The sequence below is a fragment of the Bombina bombina genome, chromosome 4 (genome assembly GCF_027579735.1).
Source record: "Bombina bombina isolate aBomBom1 chromosome 4, aBomBom1.pri, whole genome shotgun sequence".
Lineage (NCBI taxonomy): Eukaryota > Metazoa > Chordata > Amphibia > Anura > Bombinatoridae > Bombina > Bombina bombina.
Genome location: NC_069502.1, coordinates 147,828,528 through 147,846,293, shown reverse-complemented (window position 1 = coordinate 147,846,293; position 17,766 = coordinate 147,828,528). Strand labels below are relative to the sequence as shown.

At 41.6% G+C, this 17,766-nt stretch overlaps 1 protein-coding gene across 1 annotated transcript in view; it reads right to left on the bottom strand.

Annotated features, from left to right (window-relative positions):
• The window catches only part of SMC6 (structural maintenance of chromosomes 6), an 869,177-nt gene that overhangs the window by 418,539 nt on the left and 432,872 nt on the right, over positions 1-17,766 (bottom strand). The window contains 1 exon segment of the mRNA XM_053711237.1: positions 1,841-2,042. Within this exon segment, the coding sequence (XP_053567212.1) occupies positions 1,841-2,042 (202 nt within the window).

The following is a 17,766-nucleotide window of genomic DNA, read 5'->3' as shown; positions in this document are numbered from 1 at the left end:
GACTCATTTACTGACCTATAATGTCTGTTTACATTAGTAAAATTGGTATTAATTTGCATATTTTGTCTACCTCTTATTAGGATATACTGTATATCTGGCATTTAATACTGAGTTTGAAAAATATATATGTAAAAATAGTATGTACCCTATATTCATTGAACTCTTGGAAGTTTCTGGAGTACTTCCAAGAGTACCACATGTCCCTTTGTTATTTTAATATAACAGCTATGACGTGACAAAAAACAAACAGTGGAAATTAAAGCACTGTTTGGATTAGTTGTGGGGGGAGACACAAACTGAAGCTTGGTGCAGGGACAATAAAAAAACTTGCAGACAACAAGAGTTTTGGTAAACATTCTAGATTGTAAGTTCCCATGGGAATAGGGCCCTCAATCCCTCCTATATGTGTTTGTAAATTACAAGTATTATACGGTTTTATTTATATGAATTGTATCCATGGACAGCGCTGCGGAATATGTTGGCGCTTCATAAATAAAGTATAATAATAATAAACATGAAATATAATTCCAAAATCTTGAAAGCAGAAAACAGAGAAAAGTTGAAAGTGAATGTGTTTGAAACACGATTTAGAAAGAAAAGACAAAATGCTTCAATAAAGAGCAAAATTATGCATATAGGATCCAAAATTCCAAAGGCCAATTATAGTCTAAATGGTACATTACTGACTGTAACTAAATGAGACTTGGGAATTATTATTTCAGAAGATTTAAAATTTGGTACACAATGCAGAAGTGCAGCCAGTAAGGCCAGTCGAATACTTAGTTGCATTGGGAGAGGTATTAGTAGCAGAAATAGCAAGCTTCTTATGCCACTTTACAGATCATTAGTTAGGCCAAATCTGGAATACTGTGTACAGTTCTAGAGACCATATCTTCAAAAAGATATAAATAAACTGTCCAAAAGAGTGCTGTTAAAATGGTATAGTTGAGGATAGAAGGGAAAGAGGTGACATGATAGAAACCTTTAAATATATGAAGGGACTTAATAAAGTAGAAGCTGAAAGCATTTTCCACAAAAAAAATAAATGCCAAAACAAGGGGTCACAATCTAAAGTTAGAGGGTAGAAGATTAAGGAGAAATTTGAGGAAGCATTTTTTTTTACAGAAAGGGTGGTGGATTCATGGAATAAACTTGTGGTAAATACAAAGACTGTAAAGGAATTCAAAAATGCCTGGGACATGCATAAGGCTATCCTAAGAAAAATATAACATATAATATGGGTAGACTTGATGGACCTTTTTGGTTCTTATCTACTGTCAAATTCTATGTTTCTATAAACCTTGACTGTAACTGGTTTAGAGACATATAATAGAATTGAAATTGCCTCTTCCGGAAACACTATAGCCATAAGAACAAAGCATTCAGTAGTCTAAGCACTTTTAATGTCCGATATTGAAAAGAAAAAAAAAACAAGATAAAAGATTAATTTAGCAATTAGTAATTTCCAGAACTAAATTAGGAGGTCCAGAAACGTTTTGGCTAGATTAGGATCAGAACAGTATTCAGCTGGACTTGCTTGCTTGATATGACTGCATTTCCATGGGAATATCGTTGTATTGCAAATAAACAATATTAGTCCAACAGTTACATGAGCTAAACATGCACAAAGCAGCAGTCACTGCTTTAACTCCTCCTAGCTATTCAATTAAAAATACAGGCCAGATGCCTTTAGGTGTTGCAATAGCAAAATGATGATAATTCTTACTCTTGGGGTAAAATATGGCTACTTCAAAAGTTGTTGTTGAGGGAATTAGATCTCTTTTGAACATTCATTTTTTTGGTAATTTCATAAGGATAAAGTTAATCAAATAAGCCTCACCTGCGCCTAACATCGTAAACTTCATTCCGAAATTCACTGACAATGATTTGTGGTCTGTGTCCTTGTGGATAATGTCTGGACATAAGTTGCTGCAGAGTTCTTTCATCTTTGTGATTATCACAACAGAAAGCTAGGAGCAGTCCTTTTATGCAACTTTCAACTGCCAGAGCGAGCTGTGGATCTTTAAGGCGAATGCAGGCACCTAAAAAATAAAATAAAGCCAAAGGATTATAACACATACACACATATTATTAGGTAGACTCGTTGACTGATACCATATGAAAACACTGCTAAGCTGGCCGTTTTACACCCTTTTGCTGAAGCTGTGTTTAGTATTGCATACCTTGCAATAAAATATTGATATCAGTGATTCTTCTCAATTTTGTCAGACCAAATAAATCATCATATGAAATAGAATGAAAAATAGAAAATAGTTAACAGCAGCATATTCATTATTTCCTTAATTACGTCAAACACACACTTTGGGGTCGATTTATCAAAGGCTTTGCAAGCATTTCGACCTACAACAGCTGTAGGTTCTCACAAGAGAACCTCACACTGTACTTCAGATCGCTGCTTCCCTAATCTTTTGACACCTCTAAAGTGGCGAAATGCAATCTCCGCGGTCTAGTACGACCGGGGAGATTGACAGCTCCTGCCCGCGGGTGATTGGCTGTGTGTGGGCAGGGTGCGGGATTGCTCGTGAGCGCAAAAAAAGAAAATGTATGCTTACCTGATAAATTCATTTCTTTTTTGACACAATGAGTCCACGGATCATCTTAATTACTAATGGGATATTCACCTCCTGGTCAGCAGGAGGAGGCAAAGAGCACCACAGCAGAGCTGTTAAATAGCTCCTCCCTTACCTCCCACTCCAGTCATTCGACCGAAGTTAGGAAAAGAAAGGAAAAGCCAAGGTGCAGAGGTGTCTGAAGTTTACAATAACCCAAAACCTGTCTAAAAGAACAGGACGGGCCGTGGACTCATCGTGTAAAAAAATAAATACATTTATCAGGTAAGCATACATTTTCTTTTCTTTTTTAAGACACGATGAGTCCACGGATCATCTTAATTACTAATGGGATTCAATACCCAAGCTATAGTACACAGATGATACGGGAGGGACAAGACAGGTAACCTAAACGGAAGGCACCACTGCTTGAAGAACCCTTCTCCCAAAAGCCGGCTCAGCCGAGGCAAAAGTGTCAAATTTGTAAAATTTTTAAAAAGTGTGAAGAGAGGACCAAGTTGCAGCCTTGCAAATCTGTTCCACAGAATCTACTTCATTTTTGAATGCCCATGAGGAAGCAATAGCCCTCGTGGAATGAGCCGTAACTCTCACGAGAGGCTGCTGGCCAGCAGTCTCATATGCAAAACGTATGATACTCTTCAGCGAAAAAGAAGGAAAAGTAGCTGTAGCTTTCTGTCCCTTACGTTTCCTGAGAAAACCACAAACAAAGAAAAAGACTGACGAAAGTCCTTAGTCGCCTGCAGGTAAAACTTTAAAGCACGGACCATGCCCAAATTGTGCAGAAGTCTTTCCTTCTGGGAAGAAGGATTAGGACACAAGAAAGGAACAACAATCTCCTGATTAATGTTCCGATCAGAAATAACCTTAGGAAGAAATCCTAATTTAGTACGTAAAACTACATTATCTGAATGGAAAATAAGGTAAGGTGACTCATACTGTGATGCCGAGAGCTCTGACACTCTCCGAGCAGAAGAAATAGTAACAAGAAATAAAACTTTCCAAGATAATAACGTAATATCTAAGAAATGCATAGGCTCAAACGGAGCCCCTTGAAAAATTTTGAGAATTAAATCAAGACCCCATGGAGGAGAAACTGGTTTGAACACAGGCCTGACAGAATGATAGTACGGAATGGCCACCAGACATTTCTGTAACAAAATAGATAATGCAGAGAATTGCCCCTTTAGGGAACTCGTCAAACCTTTTCTCCAAACCTTCTTGGAGAGAAGACAAAATTCTAAGAATCCTAACTCTACTCCATGGGTAGCCCTTGGATTCACACCAATAGAGACATTTACATCAAATCTTATGATAAATCCTTCTAGTTACAGGCTTACGAGCCTGAATCATGGTCTCTATGACCGAGTCAGAAAATCCCTGTTTGAATAAAAGTAAACGTTCCTTCAGAGAAACTAGATTTGGGTGAAGGAAGGGCCCCTGAATCCGAAGAACTTTACTCAACAGAAGTCTCCAGGGTGGCAGAGATGTCATCTCCACCAGATCAGCATACCAAATCCTGCAAGGCCAGGTCGGTGCTATGAAGATCACCAATGCCCTTTCCTGTTTGATTCGAGCAATTACTTGAGGAAACAGGTATGCTAGATTAAAGATCCAAGGGGCCGCCAGTTCATCTATCAGTTCCACCTGGGGGTCCCTGGACCTCGACCCGTATTTCGTGAGCTTGGCATTCTGTCATGATGCCATGAGATCTAATTTCGGCTGACCCCACTTGAAAATCAGGCTAGAGAACACTTCCGGATGAAGTTCCCACTCCCCCGGATGAAAGGTCTGTCTGCTCAGGAAATCCCCCTCCCAGTTGGGATGTGGATCGCTGACTGGTGGCAAGAATGGGCCTCCGCCCACTGAATTAATTTGGATACCTCTGTCGTCACTAAGGAACTCCTCGTTCCTCCTTGATGATTGATGTAAGCCACTGACGTTATGTTGTCCGACTGGAACCTGACAAACTGTACCGAGGCTAACTGAGGCCAGGCCAGAAGAGCATTGAAGATCGCTCTCAGTTTCAGAATGTTTATGGGTAGAACAGACTCTGACCGAGTCCATGTTCCCAGAGCCCTTAGAGAGCCCCAGACTGCTCCCCCCCTAGAAGGCTGGCATCTGTTGCCACAATCCCCTAAGATGGTCTGCGAAAGCAGATTCCCTAGGAGAGATGATCCAGAAACAACCACCATAGTAGAGAATCCCTTGTCTCCTACTCAAGTAGTAATCGAGGAGACAAGACCTCATAATCTCCGCTCCATTGTCTGAGCATGCTAAACTGTAGAAGTCTGAAATGGAAGCGAGCAAACGGGATGATGTCCATTGTCGCAACATCAGCCCGATTAACTCCATGCACTGGGCCACTGATGGCCGAGAAGAGGACTGAAGGACTAGACAAGCATCGATAATCTTTAGTTTCCTGACGTCAGTCAGAAAGATCTTTATAGACAGGGAGTCTAGTATGGTTCCTAAGAAAGCTATGTCCTTTAACTCCATGGTTGTCATAAATTGACTCCCTGTGAACAACGTAAGAATGGAACCAATAGCTTCCATCTGAGGACAGTACTCCAAAAAATTTGTTTAGACCCTTGAGATCTAAAATAGGTCTGAAGGTTCCCTCTTATTTGGGAACTACGAACAAGTTTGAATAAAATCCTAGATCCTGTCCCATGTCTCCTACGCAGAGTAAGAACGCTTTTCTTCTACTGCAGATAATCTTGAAAACAAAGACCTGCCCCTGGGAGAAAACAGACCTGTCATGCTGACTTTCATTCATCAGCAGGATCTCCAGATTCCAAGATTGACTGAGTCAACAGTAAAATTTGGACAACTCCTGCTTGGAAGAGTTGAACAACTTCCTTTGAAAAATCGAAAGGAAGTGAACTATACTGACAACTGCTTTCAAATTCTGAGGGAAGGAATTACCCTTACCTCACGTAATAGAGAAAATTCTTTAAATGTATTTCCCCGTAATGGGACTCAAACTTGAGTTGTCAAAGTCTTAAGTTGCTGCTCTAACCATTATACTAATTCAGAGCACTAAACAAGGTCTTCCCCTTATAGGGAATCACCCTTAACGTTCTGCTGGCCTTATGGCAAAGCCTGCTTCCAGTTTAAAAACCTTGAAGTGGAGCATCTGACAGAGCAGCGTTAGCTAACTTAATCACTTCAACCCTATTCTGGATTTCTTCGAGAGGAGTGTCTGTCCTGATAGAACAGACAACACATCAACCAGTATGTCACTGCACCAGTGACAAAGTAATGCAAAACGCAGGTAGTTGTAACTCTGACATACACACCCTTCCTGGGTACCATTGGAAAAAAAACTCCTTGAAAGAGTCCGCTAAATCTGGAGAAAAGGGGATGCCCAGTTTCTCCCCATCCTTCCGATCATCCTTAAAAAGATTGCTGGAAATAAAAGAATTGACTACGCCAGAGAAATTGTCGTCGTCCAGGGTAGCTCAAACCTCCTAAAATAACGAATGGAGGTGCTCAAGCTTAACTGAAAGAAAGCACTTCAGTATCAGACAAAGGAATTACACAGACAGAGTCTGAGCTTTCCCCTTATATACTACCGAAGTATCCTCCTCTTCATGCTCCAGGGAGGAAAATTCAGAATATATACTACTGTATTAGCAACTTTTCCTCAAGCGATTTATATACAGTATCGGAAAAACAGACAATACAAATGATATCGCTTAAAACAGACAATACAACAGATATGGCTGGAGAATAATTCTAGGTGAAGTTTGTGAGGAAGCGCAGGGCACTGCATGTGTGGGCTATAAACATTTTTGTACATTTTCGAGAAAATATTTTATTCCTCTTGAAAAAATCTCTCACAACATAGGGAACAGAGAACAGATGATTAATCAAATAAAAGTATTTAATTAACATATAAAAACTGTTACTGTCTCTTTAAATTTGATTAATCAAATATTCTGAACTATAATAAAAGTGAACACAAAGAACGTTACTGTCTCTTTAAATGTTAAAGAGAAACTTTCGTATGTTAGTGGGCAGAGATGATTTAGGAGATCGCATAACAGACTCTACTGTCTCATTAAGTTTAGTTTAAGTTTTTGTTCAAAGGTAAGCAGAAAACAGGGGTGGATCGGTACATAAGGAAGTCCGTTGTTGTTCAAGGTTGCTGCCTCAGCAAACCCCCTCTACACCTCAGCTTAACGCAGCTGAGGTGCCTGTCAGCCCATCCGTAGAAGATTCTGCTGTTACAGACGCGCTGCTCTAAGCACCTTAAAAATAAACAGCCTTTCCCGAAAACCGGAAAAAGAGGAACAGCTGCGCAACTTAAAAAGGCGCCACATAAGTACCGTCCATCGTGGGCGTATCAATAACCCTCTGCCACCATTACAAGCTTTATAAATAATTGCGTTGTTCATAAGTCTTAACATAAAAAAAGGAAATTTATTCTTACCTAATAAATGTATTTCTTTTTCGATACTATGAGTCCACGGATTTCATCCTTACTTGTGAGATTACGCCTCCTGGTCAGCAGGAGGAGGCAAAGAGCTCCACAGCAGAGCTGTATAAATAGCTCCTCCCTTCCCTCCCAACCCAGTCATTCGACCGAAGTTAGGAAGAGAAAGGAAAAACCAAGGAGCAGAGGTGTCTGAATTTTAACAAAAAGTTAATAACCTGTCTCATAGAACAGGGCGGGCCGTGGACTCATCGTATTGAGAGAAAAAAATAAAATTATCAGGTAAAAAAAAATTTCCTTTTCTTTTTCAAGATACCATGAGTCCACGGATTTCATCCTTACTTGTGGGATACAATACCAAAGCTATAGTACACGGATGAAACGGGAGGGACAAGACAGGAAACCTAAACGGAAGGCACCACTGCTTGAAGAACTTGTCTCCCAAAAACAGCCTCATTTGAGGCAAAGGTATCAAATTAGTCAAATCTGGAAAAAGAATAGTGCAAAACCGTTTTACAGAAACCTCATTTCGGAATATCCATGAGGAAGCAACAGCCCTAGTGGAATGAGCACTCTGCAGCCAAAAAGAAAATGACAAACAGAAGAAGAAGACTGAAGAAAGTCTTTAGTTGCTTGTAAGTAGAACTTCAAAGCACGGACTACGTCCAAATTATGTAACAGACGCTCCTTCTCTGTGGAAAGGAACATGAGATATGCATCCTTCAGACTCTTGAGATATAAGATAGGTGCGAAAGTTCCCTCCTTTTTTTGGGAACCACAAACAGATTTAAATAAACCACTGTCCCCGTTTCCGAATTGGAAAGGGAAAAAGTACTCCCATGAAGGAGAGGTCTCTTACACAGCGTAAGAACGCCTCTCTCTTATCTGGTCTACAGACAATCTAAAAAGAAAAAATAAATAAATAAATCTTCCTCTAGAGGAAGGATTTTCGAATTCCAGCTTGAGACGCTATTTCCCAGGGATCCTGAACATTTCCTATCCAAGCCTGGATGAAAAAAGACAGTCTACCCCCTACTAGATCTGGTCCCGGATCGGAGGCCAACCCTCCATGCCAACTAGGGAGCAGCAGCCATTACTATGGGAGAAAAAAATTAACAGAGCAGTTATACTGCATGGCCCGTGTAAGCACATAAAAGTACCCCCACACAGAGCCACAGTCAAAACATTGAATCCCTTCACACAAATATTAAAAAGGGAATTCCCCTCACACTGAGCTCGAGCATTACAGCTCATAAGAAATCTACCGGTCGGTTACCGTTATTAGTAAGGACCGCTAGAAGGAGAATCACAATTAGCCCCAGTGCCCTCCATATCGACCAAGCAACCCCTTGTACGATAGGAGACATATTGCAGCAACCCCTATAAGGAGCCCATTATCACAGGAGGTCTAGTACATAAAGTGCTCCAACTTATTCTGAGTCTTCTTCCCCCAGAAAAAAAGTTAGCACTTACCTGAAATGCTGTGCGACAGCATGGCCGTCCAGCAGGTTTTCAGAGGTTCTCTCCCTCCCATAGCCCTGTGGACAAAGATCAGCCTGAGGTAAAAGAGCTTAGGCTATCTGAATTAGGGCAGCAAATATGTAAAGGAGGCGCAGTGAGAATTATGTCCCACCAGTTCCTATTGCTTTAAAGCCACCAAATGCTTCTCTTTTCACTGAAGAGACTGATCTGGTCTAGGCTACACCCAAGAACAAAGTAGCACACTGTGGTACCACTTTTAAAAATAATAAACTCTTGATTGATGAATCTATAACTAACACCTTACTTTGCCTCTTCCTATCACTAACACAGGCAAAGAGAATGACTGGGTTGGGAGGGAAGGGAGGAGCTATTTATGCAGCTCTGCTGTGGAGCTCTTTGCCTCCTCCTGCTGACCAGGAGGCATAATCCCAGAAGGATGAAATCCGTGGACTCATCGTATCTTGAAAAAGAAAGCCCTACGCACGGAGCCTGCTCTAATGTTCATGCAGCAGTGCCCAAGCCCGTAATAGTTAATATGTACTCTCCCGGACGGTTAAAATTATGTTATGAAACCGCCGAGAGATGAGGTACAAGTCTCTTTCAGCCTCAGTGCCTGCGTCTCTCTAAGCACCAACCCTATTATCTCCTAACGCAGTAGGAGAATCTATCAACTTTAATGAGGCTTGTAGAACAATAAAAGCCAAAATTGTCATAGTGCCCCATAACATCATAGGAGAATTTATACCTTATTGGCAATGAGGCTTTGAATAAAATAATACTGTGCCCAAACTTTTTTCTGAGATCTTCCTCTATCCCTAGACAAAAAGTTAGCACTTACCTCATCCTCTGCCTGACAGCAAGGCAGATCCCAGATTTAAGAGGTCCTCTCCCTCCCATTGGCCTGTGGAAAAAACAAAATTTATGCTTACCTGATAAATTTATTTCTCTTGTGGTGTATCCAGTCCACGGATCATCCATTACTTGTGGGATATTCTCCTTCCCAACAGGAAGCTGCAAGAGGATCACCTACAGCAGAGTTGTCTATATAGCTCCTCCCCTAACTGCCACCTACCAGTCATTCGACCGAAGACTAGCAAGAGAAAGGAGAAACTATAGGGTGCAGTGGTGACTGTAGTTTAAAAATAAAAAACACCTGCCTTAAAATGACAGGGCGGGCCGTGGACTCGATACACCACAAGAGAAATAAATTTATCAGGTAAGCATAAATTTTGTTTTCTCTTGTAAGGTGTATCCAGTCCACGGATCATCCATTACTTGTGGGATACCAATACCAAAGCTATAGGACACGGATGAAGGGAGGGACAAGGCAGGCGCTTAAACGGAAGGCACCACTGCCTGTAAGACCTCTCTCCCAAAAACAGCCTCCGAAGAAGCAAAAGTATCAAATTTATAGAATTTAGAAAAAGTATGAAGCGAAGACCAAGTCGCCGCCTTACAAATCTGTTCAACAGAAGCCTCATTCTTAAAAGCCCATGTGGAAGCTACCGCTCTAGTAGAATGAGCTGTAATTCTTTCAGGAGGCTGCTGGCCAGCAGTCTCATAAGCTAAGCGGATTATACTTCTTAGCCAAAAAGATAGAGAAGTTGCCGAAGCCTTTTGGCCTCTCCTCTGTCCAGAGTAGACAACAAACAATGCAGATGTTGACGAAAATCTTTAGTAGCTTGTAAATAAAACTTTAAAGCGTGAACCACGTCAAGATTGTGTAATAGACGTTCCTTCTTTGAAGAAGGATTAGGACACAGTGACGGAACAACAATCTCCTGATTGATATTTTTATTAGATACCACCTTAGGCAGAAAACCAGGTTTGGTACGTAACACTACCTTATCTGCATGGAAAATGAGATAAGGGGAATCACATTGTAAAGCAGATAACTCCGAAACTCTTCGAGCCGAGGAGATAGCTACTAAAAACAGAACTTTCCAAGATAAGAGCTTAATATCTATGGAATGCAAAGGTTCAAAACGGAACCCCTTGAAGAACTTTAAGAACTAAATTTAAACTCCATGGCTGAGCAACAGGTTTAAAAACAGGCTTGATTCTAACCAGAGCCTGACAAAACGCCTGAACATCTGGAACCTCAGCCAGACGTTTGTGCAAAAGAATAGACAGAGCAGAAATCTGTCCCTTTAAGGAACTAGCTGATAAACCCTTCTCCAATCCTTCTTGGAGAAAAGATAATTTCCTAATAATCCTGACATTACTCCATGAGCAACCCTTGGATTCACACCAATGAAGATATTTACACCATATCTTATGATAGATTTTCCTGGTGACAGGCTTTCGCGCCTGTATTAAGGTATCAATGACCGACTCGGAAAAACCACGCTTTGATAAAATCAAGCGTTCAATCTCCAAGCAGTCAAACGCAGAGAAATTAGATTTGGATGGTTGAAAGGACCCTGAAGTAGAAGGTCCTGTCTCAGAGGCAGAGTCCATGGTGGAGAGGATGACATGTCCACCAGATCTGCATACCAAGTCCTGCGAGGCCACGCAGGTGCTATCAAAATCACCGAAGCTCTCTCCTGTTTGATCTTGGCAATCAGACGAGGGAGCAGAGGAAACAGTGGAAACACATAAGCCAGGTTGAAGGACCAAGGCACTGCTAGAGCATCAGTGCTGCCTTGGGATCCCTGGACCTGGAACCATAACAAGGAAGCTTGGCGTTCTGACGAGACGCCATGAGATCCAGTTCTGGTTTGCCCCAAAGTTGAATCAACTGTGCAAATACTTCCAGATGGAGCTCCCACTCCCCCGGATGAAAAGTCTGTCGATTTAGAAAATCCGCCTCCCAGTTCTCTACTCCTGGGATATGGATAGCTGATAGATGGCAAGAGTTTATCTCTGCCCATCGATTATCTTTGAAACCTCCAACATTGCTAGGGAACTCCTTGTTCCCCCTTGATGGTTGATGTGAGCTACAATCGTGATGTTGTCCGACTGAAATCTGATGAACCTGACCGCAGCTAGCTGACGCCAAGCCTGAAGAGCATTGAATATCGCTCTTAGTTCCAGAATGTTTATCGGAAGGAGCGCTTCCTCCTGAGTCCACGATCCCTGAGCCTTCAGGGAGTTCCAGACTGCACCCCAGCCCAGAAGGCTGACATCTGTTGTTACTATTGTCCAATCTGGCCTGAGGAAGGTCATACCTTTGGACAGATGGACCCGAGATAGCCACCAGAGAAGAGAATCCCTGGTCTCTTGATCCAGATTTAGTAGAGGGGACAAATCCGTGTAATCCCCATTCCACTGACTGAGCATGCAGAGTTGCAGCGGTCTGAGATGTAGGCGGGCAAACGGCACTATGTCCATTGCCGCTACCATTAAGCCGATTACTTCCATACACTGAACCACTGAAGGGCGAGAAGTAGAATAAAGAACACGGCAGGAATTTAGAAGTTTTGACAACCTGGCCTCTGTCAGGTAAATCTTCATTTCTACAGAATCTATCAGAGTTCCCAGGAAGGAAACTCTTGTGAGGGGATAGAGAACTCTTCTTTTCGTTCACTTTCCACCCATGAGACCTCAGGAATGCCAGAACAATGTCCGTATGGGACTTGGCAATTTGGAAATTCGACGCCTGTATCAGAATGTCGTCTAAGTAAGGGGCTACTGCTATGCCCCGCGGCCTTAGGACTGCCAGAAGTGACCCCAGAACCTTCGTAAAGATTTTTGGTGCCGTAGCTAACCCAAAGGGAAGAGCGACAAACTGGTAATGCCCGTCTAGGAAGGCGAACCTGAGAAACCGATGATGATCTTTGTGTATCGGAATGTGAAGATAAGCATCCTTTAAGTCCACGGTAGTCATGTATTGACCCTCCTGGATCATAGGTAGGATGGATAGTCTCCATCTTGAAAGATGGGACCCTGAGAAATTTGTTTAGGATCTTGAGATCTAAGATTGGTCTGAAGGTTCCCTCTTTCTTGGGAACCACAGAGAGATTTGAATAGAAGCCTTGCCCCTGTTCCTCCTTTGGAACTGGATGGATCACTCCCATAACTAGGTGGTCTTGAACACAATGTAAGAATGCCTCTCTCTTTATCTGGTCTGCAGATAATTGTGAGAGGTGAAATCTTCCTTTTGGGGAAGAAGCTTTGAAGTCCAGAAGATATCCCTGGGACACAATTTCCTACGCCCAGGGATCCTGGACATCTCTTCCCCAAGCCTGGGCGAAGAGAGAAAGTCTGCCCCCTACTAGATCCGTTACCGGATCGTGGGCTGATCTTTCATGCTGTCTTAGAGGCAGCAGCAGGCTTCTTGGCCTGCTTACCTTTGTTCCAGGCCTGGTTAGGTCTCCAGACCGGCTTGGACTGGGCAAAATTTCCCTCTTGTTTTGCATTAGAGGGAGTTGATGCCGCGCTCGTCTTAAAGTTTCGAAACGCACGAAAATTAGTTTGTTTGGTCCATAATTTATTAGACCTATCCTGAGGAAGGGCATGACCTTTTCCTCTAGTAATATCAGAAATGATCTCCTTCAGTCCAGGCCCGAATAGGGTCTGCCCCTTGAAGGGAATGTTTGGCTTAAATCCTGGTCAGCTGACGTTACTTCATAGCGCCCTACGCGCCTGTATAGCAAAACCTGAGTTCTTAGCCGTTAGTTTGGTTAAATGAACAACAGCGTCAGAAACAAATGAATTGGCTAGCTTAAGCGCTTTAAGCTTGTCAAGTATATCATCCAATGGAGTTTCTACCTGTAAGGCCTCTTCCAGAGACTCAAACCAGAAGGCCGCAGCAGCAGTGACCGGGGCAATGCATGCAAGAGGCTGGAGAATAAAACCTTGTTGAATAAACATTTTCTTAAGGTAACCCTCTAACTTTTTAACCATTGGATCTAGGAAAGCACAACTGTCCTCAACGGGAATAGTTGTACGCTTAGCTAGGGTAGAAACTGCTCCCTCCACCTTAGGGACCGTTTGCCATAAGTCCCGTGTAGCGGCATCTATTGGAAACATTTTCTTAAAAATAGGAGGGGGGGAGAACGGTAAACCTGGTCTATCCCATTCCTTAGTAATAATTTCTGAAAACCTTTTAGGTATTGGAAAAACATCAGTGTAAACAGGCACTGCATAGTATTTATCCAATCTACACAATTTCTCTGGCACTATAATGGTGTCAGTCATCCAGAGTAGCTAAAACCTCCCTGAGCAACACGCGGAGGTGATAAAGCTTAAATTTAAATGTAGACATATCAGAATCAGGTTGAAGCATCTTCCCTGAGTCAGAAAAATCACCCACAGAAAGAAGCTCTCCTGCCTCAGCTTCTGCATATTGTGAGGGGATATCAGACATAGCTACTAAAGCGTCAGAGAGCTCTGTATTTTTTCTAGTCCCAGAGCTGTCTCGCTTTCCTTGTAACCCTGGTAGTTTGGACAATACCGCTGTAAGGGTATAATCCATAACTGCCGCCATGTCTTGTAAAGTAAACGCCATGGGCGCGCTAGATGTACTTGGCGCCACTTGAGCGGGAGTCAAAGGTTCTGACACGTGGGGCGAGTTAGTCGGCATAACTTCCCCCTTGTCAATTTTCTCTGGTGATAAATCTTTTAAAGACAGAATATGATCTTTATAACTTAAAGTAAAATCAGTACATTTGGTACACATTCTAAGAGGGGGTTCCACAATGGCTTCTAAACATAATGAACAAGGAGTTTCCTCTATGTCAGACATGTTTAAACAGACTAGCAATGAGACCAGCAAGCTTGGAAAACACTTTGATAAATGTAAACAAGCAAAAAATAAAAACGGTACTGTGCCTTTAAGAGAAACAAATTTTGTCAGAAATTGAAAAACAGTGATAAAAAGCAGTAAATCTTACGAAATTTTTACAGTGTGTATAATAGAGCATTGCACCCACTTGCAAATGGATGATTAACCCCTTAGTTTCAAAACCGGACAAAAAAAAAAGATATAAACGTTTTTTAACAGTCACAACAAATGCCACAGCTCTGCTGTGGCCCTACCTGCCCATACAACGACTTTTGAAGGCACAAAAACCCTTTGTAGAGGTCCTAAGTGTTCAGGGGACTCCTTCAGGGAAGCTGGAAGTCTCAAGCTGCAAAAACTACTGCACGATTTAGGCCTGAAATTAGGCCCCTCCCAACCTGTACTCACAGTGAGAGGGCCATAAAAAACTATCCCTAGGCAAAATCTAGCCAGCCATGTGGAAAAAACTGGGCCCCGATAAAGTTTTATCACCAATATATAGATAAAAATGTTTAAACACTTCCAGCAAACGTTATCTTATTTTCAGTAATGTGAGAAAGTAATAAGAATATTACCTTTTACAGCAAGCATGATACTAGTTATTAAATCACTGTTATCAGGCTTACCTTAAATAAATCCGGTATTAACAGCATTTTCTAGCATATTCATTTCTCTAGAAAAATTTAAACTGCACATACCTCATAGCAGGAGACCCTGCACGCTATTCCCATAGCTGAAGTTACCTCATCTCAGTTATGTGTGAGAACAGCAACAGATCTTAGTTACAACCTGCTAAGATCATCAAAAACCACAGGCAGACTCTTCTTCAACTTTCTGCCTGAGGCTAAAACAGTACAACTCCGGTACCATTTGAAAATAATAAACTTTTGATTGAAGATAAACTACATAAATTCACCACATCTCTCTAGCTACTTCCTATCTTATCGAGAGCTGCAAGAGAATGACTGGTAGGTGGCAGTTAGGGGAGGAGCTATATAGACAGCTCTGCTGTGGGTGTTCCTCTTGCAGCTTCATGTTGGGAAGGAGAATATCCCACAAGTAATGGATGATCCGTGGACTGGATACACCTTACAAGAGAAAAGGCATCTTGATAAAGGCCCCAGGCTGAAAAGCGTAGAGATTGCTGACAGTCACAGGATACCTAAATACAGAACCCAGCAGGTGAGAGGTCTTTCCCGTGTTCGGGCTGGCTAGGACAGGTACATCGAGCCATATCCCACTTTCTAGGGACAGACTCCATATGTGTAATTCCTATCCAAGGATCCAGTAACCGTTCCAGCCTCAATCACCTGGCTTAAGGGTTATACAGACACGAGGAGAAATCCACAATTGGATCAGAAAATTCCTGAAGGACCCGGATTTAAACCAAAGAAAGAAAGCAAGGGAGAACACACGGAACTACTTCACCAAAAGACCGGCCGGTCACAACTTTAACTGAGGAAATCCAGAGTATGCACAATATACCAAGGTTTTTATAATAAGAGACAATCTGCCTATACACGCATATATGACAGATAAATCTACTAACTACCATTTATAATTGTGATAAACCACCGTAGACCTGGAATATCAATGTCTGAGTAAAAATACGTGGTATTCACACTTATCTAGCTAGTACACTGTAATACTAGATCTGTACCGAAAAATTGTAATTGTAACAAACATAATATACGATACATGTTTGTTAAGGAAAATAAACTTTTTGTTGTGTATTAAATGTTGCAAATTAGAGCCGCTTTCATAAAACCACGATTATAGTTTAAAACCAGCGGTAATACTGATAGAATATAACAAGTATAAATTTTAAATACAAAATTGTTTTAATGATGTTTTAAATCTAGATGCCGGCATCTATGTGTTAGCTTTTACTGTCAACTAATTCACGATAGGAATCTTATCTGTATAGGAATAAAAATACATATATCTTTAAGCATTTGCTCCTTCCTTTTTTTCGTCATATTTTACAATAATATCTATGAGATATATAAAAAACCATAGGACATAAGACTATCCTAAAAATATAAGAATTATTCTATCATCCCGGTTATATGATCAAAATAAACCGGGGATCCTCATATATCAAAATAGTAATCCCAAAATTGGAGAACCCAAAACAGGGACACCCTCACATTCAGATAAAAATCGATCCGAGATCACATACATTTATTTCACTCTATAAGACTCGCAGCTGTTTAGCGCTATCCCAACCACTTTTTCTTTTCTTCTAAATTTTGGTGATAGTGTTTTTGAGGTTACATCACCTTTCGGGATTAGCTAAGAGTCTGAGTGTAGAATCTTTGTATTAACCTTACCCCCTATAAGAGAAAAGGCATGCTGAGTAATCCTTTTCCTCAGACTAAAGGCATACAGGGCAGCAAAATACATGGGAGGCGCGGTGAGAATTATGTCCCACAAGTTCCCATTGCTTTAAAGCCTACAAAAGCGCTACTAAAGAGACTGATATGGACTACGGCTACACCCTAGAACAAAGCAGCACAATATTGCTCTACATTCAAAATAATAAACTCTTGATTGAAGAACCTTATCTAACACCTCACTTTACCTCTTCCTATCACTAACTTAGGCAAAGAGAATGACTGGAGTGGGAGGGAAGGTAGGAGCTATTTAACAGCTCTGCTGTGGTGCCGTTGCCTCCTCCTGCTGACCAGGAGGTGAATATCCCATTAGTAATTAAGATGATCCGTGGACTCATTGGGTATTAAAAAAGAAATAGCTGGTGGGCAAAAAGAATGACTGGGTTGGGAAGGGAGGAGCTATTTATACAGCTCTGCTGTGAAACTCTCTGCCTCCTCCTGCTGACCAGGAGGCGTAATATCACAAGTAAGGATGAAATCCGTGGACTCATTGTATCTTGAAAAAAAGCCCTACACACTGAACCTGCTCTAATGTTCATGCAGCAGTGCCCAAGCCCGTAATAGTTAATATGTACTCTCCCGGTCGGTTAAAATTATGTTATGAAACTACCGGGAGATGAGGTACATGTCTCTTTCAGCCCCAGTGCCTGCGTCTCTCTAAGCACCAACCCTATTATCTCATAATGCAGTAGGAGAATCTATCAACTTTAATGAGGCTTGTAGAACAATAAAAGCCAAAACTGTCATAGTGCCCCATAACATCATAGAAGAATTTATACCTTATTGGCAATGAGGCTTTGAATAAAATAATACTGTGCCCAAACTTTTTTCTGAGATCTTCCTCTATCCCTAGACAAAAAGTTAGCACTTACCTCATCCTCTGCCTGACAGCAAGGCAGATCCCAGATTTAAGAGGTCCTCTCCCTCCCATTGACCTGTGGAAAAAAGGCATGCTGAGTTATCCTTTTCCTCAGACAAAAGGCATACAGGGCAGCAAAATACATGGGAGGCGCAGTGAGAATTATGTCCCACAAGTTCCCATTGCTTTAAAGCCACCAAAAGCTCTACTAAAGAGACTGATATGGACTACGGCTACACCCTAGAAAAACAGAATTTATGCTTACCTGATAAATT